Here is a 7,495-nt window from a genome sequence, read left to right on the forward strand (position 1 = left end):
GTTAACTAGTAAAAAGCCAGGAGTGGAGCTATGGCTTAAGTGACAAAGTACCAACCTTGGGAGAGGGTGAGGCTCTGAGTTCAAGCCCCACTACCAGTACATACACAGACAACAAAAGAAATAGAGAATAAGCAAGCCAGTGTCAAAATGGGAACCTGGAGCTTAAACACTGGGGATTTTCAACATATATATATGTGGAAGTCATCTCTTATCACTCACTGACATCAGGTACTGTTGGCCTAATGAGAGACACCATCCCTAGAGGCAAATCATTCCCTTTCAGATCTGATCACACAGAGACTCAATATGCTGTCTTTGTATTTATTTGTTTATTTGATTTTATTTGCCAATGGCTTATACTCAGTTCATAGCAACCCAAATGAAGTTTGCTTTTGCAAAGCACCAAGGGCACTGCTAACAATCTACAGACAATTCAGAGAGGGGGATTATGACACATCTCTCAGTTTCATCTGCGTGGAGATTTAGAGCTAAATAATATCGAATCTTTAATTTTTTTACATCTGAATAAGAATATGCTTATACTTACTAACTTGAAGAGATTTTTTTCTTTATAATACTTTAACTTGAATAATAACAATTGGCTAATAGAAAACAAGCTCCATTTTTTATTCATGATATAGAGCCCAAGCTGGTCTTGAATTTATAATTTATCTATCTTAGGCCTCCTAAATACCGGGATTACAGGTGTGTGCTACTACACTAAGCTATAAACTCATCAGAGTAAGGACATAAAAAGTGTTTTGGAAGGAGTGACATGGAATAGATTGTCTAATTCAGGAGAGATTTTCTAAGTTGAATGCAATTCATGCACTCAAATAAACACAATCTGATCATTAAGTGGTTGTCTTTAAAAGGCTTGATTTCTGTCTCTTGAGAAAACAAACAAACAGGGTCTGGGTCAGTGGTAGAGTGCTTGCCTTGCATGCATGAGGGCCTGGGTTCCATTCCTTAGCACCACCCAAGCAGAAAAAGCTGGAAGTGGCACTGTGCTCAAGTGGTAGAGCGCTAGCCTTGAGCTGAAGAGCTTAGGGACAGTGCCCAGGTCCAGAGTTCAGGTCCCATGACTGACAAAACCAAAACAAAACAAAATAAATAAACAACAACCATGTATTTAATTCAGTTAACCATCCTAGAAATGTTAATTCTTACAGAGATATATTATAACGTTGTCCTCCAGGGGGCATTAAATCGTCAGCAAAACACTAGTTTCATTGGAAGGCACTCAAATCCATTCTTCAAGCTCAAACAGTTGGGCTTACTTCTCATTGGGATGCAGAATCTTTAGGCCCCATATCCAGAATTTCATGCCTGGGAGTTTCCTTGGACTAGACCTAACACTTCTTAGATTGGCTAAGGTGGTGTGAAAACACAGCAGCCTCGAATGTGTATGTTGCCACCTTGCTCTCTGTCTTGCTATATTCTTGGATTGGCTGATCTCTCTAGCAAACCTTTAAATATACTATTGCTTTAGGTCAGAAGCCCTTGGTGCTTGACTCAAATGACTAAATTTACCTCTTAGGAAATCTCTCTCTTAGGATCTGGGTCACAGAACTCTGTGTCTATGCTTTGTCTTCCTGAAAAGACTAACTCAAGGGTAGGAGTAAGGATTAGTTAAAATAGTCCAAAGAAAGTAATTGGTGCATGGTAAGTGTTCCATAAATGATACTCGAAACGCATCATTATTGTTCCTCCATCTGGAGTGAAGATGTGTGCCATATGGTGTCCGCCTTACCTCCTTCATCCCACAGACCTCTTTACCCATTTATCCCTTGGATCCTGGGATTCTATTATTTTTGCCTACACCATCACTTTATGAAATCCCACTTAAATCTCAATGATTATCTATAACAACATTTTAAGACAAAGAAGCTCATCATTTCCCTGTTCCATTCCCCTACCTCTGACCAGTGACAAGGACACAATGTCTTCATTATGCAGTAGCTGCACAGGTATGTATGCTTTTCAAAACACACAGTACTGTATATTTAATACAGATGCATTTGTGTGTGTGTGTGTGTGTGTGTGTTGGACCCCAGGTTTGAACTCAGGGCCTGGGCAGTGTCCCTGCCTGAGCTTTTTGTTCTCAAGTCTAGGTCTCTACCAGTTGAGCCACTTCTGGCCTTTTTGGGATAGTTTATTGGAATAAGAGTCTCATGAACTTTCCTGCCTGGATTTGAACCTCGATTCTCATATATCAGCCTCCTGAGAAGCTAGGCTTACAGGCATTGCTTAATATGTGAAGTACACATCTATAAACCAACTCAGTGGGCCTACAAATAAGAAGACCTCATTTCTTGGAAACGGAAAGATATAGCTCAAATTCAAGTTCAGATACCCAATAAGTCTCTCACATGAATAAGAGTCACGTCCTTTTCTGGTAGTGAGGGTTTATAGATAAAAATAATAATAGCCATGTTTCACAGTGACTTCATGCAATCCAATCTGACTGTTAAGCCTTTCTTTTGTGGCACAGCTATTTCTAAATTAGCTACACATCCCTGTCTAGCAGAGGTAATCCTGAGGATAGAGATGTGTCATCCTTTTCTTTTCCACCATGTCTAGCATGGAGTAGAAGCACAGTAAACATTTGGTCTCATAGCCTAATGTACCTATTTTTGAAGAGCAAATGCAAAAGGCATTCCAAGGAGAACACCTGCAGGATGTCTCGCTTCTACAACCACCTGGGATTGCGACAGCTGGGTATTTTGAAGTCTGACAGACACTTGGGTAGATGAATAATTCAGCCACAGCTTCCCCCTACTCAAGAGAGATAATACACCTTGCGTTCCCATAGCCGTTTAGGTTCACAGGCTAATCTAATCGACGTGACACATTGTGGAAAGATCTCGTTCTGCTTTCTTGACCAGTAAGGCACTCTATTTTCCATGGTTCAAAGTTAAGCTTTTATTTGGTTTTGAAATTAAAAAAATAAATTTCATTATTAAATAGTGAGATGGGACTAACTAACAATCAAATAGTAGCTTACTCAGGAATATAACCGCCGAGGTGGGGTGGGGTGGGGTGGGGGTGTTGGGAAGGGAGGGTTACAATTAAGGTGGGGGGGGGGGGGGAGGAAGTTGGGGGTGGGTGGAGATAGATCACCTAAACTAAAATAGTTATGTTTAAACATTTGTGAACGGTTAGTTCAACAGTGATGCGATTTCGAAAGGAACTGGAATACAAAGTTTCAAAATGTTGACAATGAATGGGCGCAGCACACCGCGTCTTCTTCCTGGCGCTGGCCAACTACCCCCTTCCTCCACCGCAGCCAGGGTGGGCATTACACCACCGTGCTGATGTCATCCGGCTCATCGGCTTTCTTTTGCCTGCTTGGCAGGGATTTCAAGTATTCCAGGTGTCTCCGGGCATCCTCCTGGTTTTGCCGCACGTAATAGACCACGTACGAGATCACCATGGTGAACCAGCCGAACATGGTGACCAGCATGGCATAATCCGTAGTCTTTTTAGGGAGGTTACAAAGGTCGGCGTCATTGGCAGCATTGAGGAAGGGTCTTCCTGCGTGCTCGTCCAACACCGACGTCTTGCAGATCACATTGTGGGCCGTCTCGTGGTTGGACGCCATGCTCCTCAGCACTTGCTGGAGAGTACAGTCACAATGCCAGGGGTTGTTGGCAATCCTGGCCCTGGCCTTCAGGTTATTGAAGGCATTTTTGTGCACGCTCTGAATCCGGTTGTCAGACAAGTCCAGAGTCTGTAAGGTTTCGGCGACCCCTTTGAAGGCATGCTCGTCGATGAACTCGATGCCGTTTTTGGAGAGGTTGAGAACTCTCAGTTGATGGAGGTCCTTAAAAATCTCATTGGGGATGGATGTGATCTGATTGGAGTCCAGATACAGTAAGACTGTTTCAGGAGGGAGATCTCTGGGTATTTCCTTGAGGTTTGCATTGCTACAGGTGACATTTAAGCCTCCGGAGGAAGAACAAAGACAGCCCTTGGGACACATACTGGCAGAATGAAAGCACAGTATCATAAGAACAAAACTTTGTAGGAGGAGACACATGGAGAGGGAGCGGGTTAACCACAGGTCTACCAGATTCATGCTGGAATGTCAGCATAATCGTAAGTCCATTCCTCATTTACTCCAACTAGTGTGGCAACGGTTCCAGCTCTGTCCACACCATCGATTTCCTTCTTGTGGAGCTTTAAAAGGTCGTGGCTAACACAAGCGTCTCTTCATTATTCTTGTCTTTGCTTGGAAGCCTACAGAAAGGGAAGCAGATGCAATTAGCTCTTTTGCAAAGGGAAATGCATTGCAATTAAACAGTCTCTCAGGTATCTGGTGTGCTAGTTGGGAAGGAAGGTTCGTTATGCAGGCAATTTCCACCGAGGCCACTGGGAGTTGCCTGTGGAATGGGAATCTCCTGCTCAAACCCCAGGTGCCAGGGAGAGGGCTGTTAATAAAAGACAACCTTTCCAAACTCTTGTCACCTTGTTTTTGGCTGGAATTAAAGGCAACAGTCTCGATTTCTCTCGACTCTGCTGTTCCCCTCCTAAACTCCTTCTAAATTCTACGGCAATAAAATTTAATTACATCTTTCACCCTTCCTGCAATAGCAGATGTATTAATGCAATTTAGCCCTGCACTTGGGCAACCATGAGAAATAATACCAGGACTTCATGGTTAATGACCATAGACAGGAATGTCTGTCTTGGCATTTGAATGGATGCCCAGTTTGGAATACGGGTCCTAAAGAAGAATGATCTTTAACTTGAGTTAAGAAATGAACAAATGCTTTCCAACCTTTACCATACAATGTTTCTGGGGGACAGATAACCAAGAATTTCCCAGATTGTCACTTCCCTGTGACTTCTTGAGATTACATTATACCTGGGAGAATGCTCTTAACTGAATTTTCAAAAGATTCCATTTTCTAAACAATGTATTCCCTGTACAGCAGAATTTCAAGTATGACACTCACCTGTAAGACTTTCTTTTTAGTACTGAAATAAATACTAGCTTCTAAGAATTCCCCCAATAGCTGTTTTCCCCTTTTCAAGTACTATAAGCATTGAAAATAATAGAAATTAACTACACTCAATTACAAACATAAGTGATATAAATAAAATGATAAATTGTATGCAATGGCAGAGAGCAGAGATGCAAATATAATTTAACCCTCCCAGTACCCTCTGATACAGAGTGGAAAGGCATATCTTTGCAATCAACCAGTTCATGTAGGAGATGAATGATCCTGCAGATATTAGGTGATTTGCCCAAGGTTGACCAGCTGGTAGGTACATAGACAGATCTCAGATGAAAATCTGCTTTCTGATTCATTCATCTCCTAACTCTTTCACTACTCCCACAGCTCTCTTTCCATCACATCTCCTCTATGAACATAAGATCCAACGAGCATTGCTTTGGGAGGATCTCAGATGCTGTTATGTTGTGCATCTTAATTCCTGATCCTTCTTTCCAGCCTAGAGGGATCCTTGATTTCAACTTTTCCTTACAGGACCCGAGAAACAAAGCAAGCATTCACTCTTGCTATACAGTGAGCAACAAATGACTTTATGCAAACTTATCTTTTCTGAAGATCCCAGATGGATAAATACAGAGGGAAATGATCCAAATGTTACCCAACTCACAGAAGAGATGATTAATGTGAGCTGAAAACATAATGAACTGGGTTGTTAATCATGGAAAAAAATGAGATTAAGAGCAAGCAGGATGGAGAGGATGTGCTTTTGGAATACTGTATCCCTTAAATGCCAGAAAATGCTAAAGAAGGATCCCTAATCTTACTAAGTCATCCCTCATTCATTTGCAATGAAGTGTCCTGTCCATCTCACATTTTTCCTTCAAAAGTGCATCGTATGGCACCTGGGTGGGGTCTCTAATAAGTATCTCGATCAGAGCAGTATAGAAGAGACATTATTCTGAGAAACAAGCAGAAATACAAAGCAAGAGTCGGTGGGAGGAGCTCATGAGAAGGACATAACAGACAGGACAATGGAGGAATAATGAGAGCCTCTGTCAACCAAGGAACCTTGATTAACCAAGTCTGTGCAATCAGCTACCTACTAACTTACTAAAAGCTTGGGAACCTCCTCTGGAAGATGCTTCACCTTTCTCCTGAGATTATGGTTAGTAGTTGTTTTCTTTTTTATGAGTATGTAGAAGTGTTCAATAATTCATACTGTAAAATGTGCGGGGACAAGGGCTTCTTTCTGCCTCATCTAGAAACGACAGTAAACAATTTAAAAGTCGTTGGTGTATCAGCTTTGATCTTTGCTATCCGTTCTTTGAGGATAAGTTATTCAAGTGACATTCTAATAATTTTTTTTAAAATAGAGATGTAATAGAAGTTGGTATCCACTGATTTTATATGCCAATGTGGTAGACTTGGCAAACATCACAAGTATAGACTCCAAGAAGGTCATAGATGCCCCGGCTGAGGAAACTTGTTAGGAGTACAAATACAGAGTCTATCTTCCACCACAGAAATTATGCTCAAGTTAAATACTGGGTCTTCTCTCTATAAAGTTTGCTAAAAGAACAAGAAAACTTCCAATCGGCTAGACTGCTAGGTCACTGTGACGTGGTCTTTACCTTAGACCTGATAAAGTGACAAGAGATGTAGAATGTGGGCAGTAGAGTCCTTAGGTGGTGTGATCTGAATATGTGGTCTCTCACAAACTCATATATTGAAATTGAATCCTCAATGTGAACGTGTGTGGAGAAGCAGAGCCCTCATTATTGGGATTAGCACCCTAATAATGGAGTTCCTAGATGCCCCCCTCTCTCCCTATCTATCTAGTGCATATGTATTTATACCACATTTGAACTCAGGGCCTCAAACTTGTTTGTGGCTGGTGCTTTGCCATTTGAGCAGTGCTTCTAGCCTGGATTTCTGCTGGTTATTTTAGAGATAGGGACTCATAGTCTTTCCTGAAAAGGCCAACTTTGAACCAGTCTCCTGAGTATCTAGGATTACAGGCATGAGCCACTAGCACCTGGCCCTGCCTTGCTCCTTCTATCATGTGAAGACACAGGGAGAAGATGGCTAACGTGGCCCAGGGAACAAGTGCTTACAAGTCTTCTGGGAGCCACCTTGAAGTTGGACTTCTTAGCTTTCAAAACTATAAGTAATAAATGCCTGTTGCTTCAGTAACAAAAATTGACCCAAACAAGTCCAGGAGATGGTCTAGACATAAAGTCAAAGATGTTGAATCAAGCAATATCTAGTATATGTCTGAGTCAAGCAGAAAAGGTCAGATAAGGTGATGTCAGGGAAATGAATCCTAAGATATGTACTCAAATATTTTTTTTTCTTTCATGTGATTGTTTCTAACACAATTATAAGATTATTTCTTTGTTGCTTTGTATGTCCCTCCCCCACAGTATAACTCCTGTTTTCACTGTAATTGATGTCGGTATAAATTGTGGAGGGGAAGGGGAAAAACAAATCGTTTAAATAGGGATCCAGGTGGACCCATTGCAACAATGAGA

General features: G+C 41.6%; 1 protein-coding gene across 3 annotated transcripts in view; it reads right to left on the reverse strand.

Annotated features, from left to right (window-relative positions):
• Window positions 1–2,981: 2,981 nt before the first annotated feature.
• Window positions 2,982–7,495, reverse strand: part of Lrrc3b (leucine rich repeat containing 3B) — an 85,503-nt gene continuing 80,989 nt past the window's right edge. For all 3 annotated transcript variants that reach the window (XM_013010422.1, XM_013010419.1, XM_013010421.1), the window contains one exon: window positions 2,982–4,242. In XM_013010422.1, coding sequence (XP_012865876.1) covers window positions 3,302–4,081 — 780 coding nt within the window. In that variant the 5' untranslated portion in view covers window positions 4,082–4,242 and the 3' untranslated portion in view covers window positions 2,982–3,301. The remainder of the gene's footprint in view (window positions 4,243–7,495) is intronic.

This window comes from Dipodomys ordii, unplaced genomic scaffold, assembly GCF_000151885.1.
Source record: "Dipodomys ordii isolate 6190 unplaced genomic scaffold, Dord_2.0 Scaffold12, whole genome shotgun sequence".
Classification (NCBI taxonomy): domain Eukaryota; kingdom Metazoa; phylum Chordata; class Mammalia; order Rodentia; family Heteromyidae; genus Dipodomys; species Dipodomys ordii.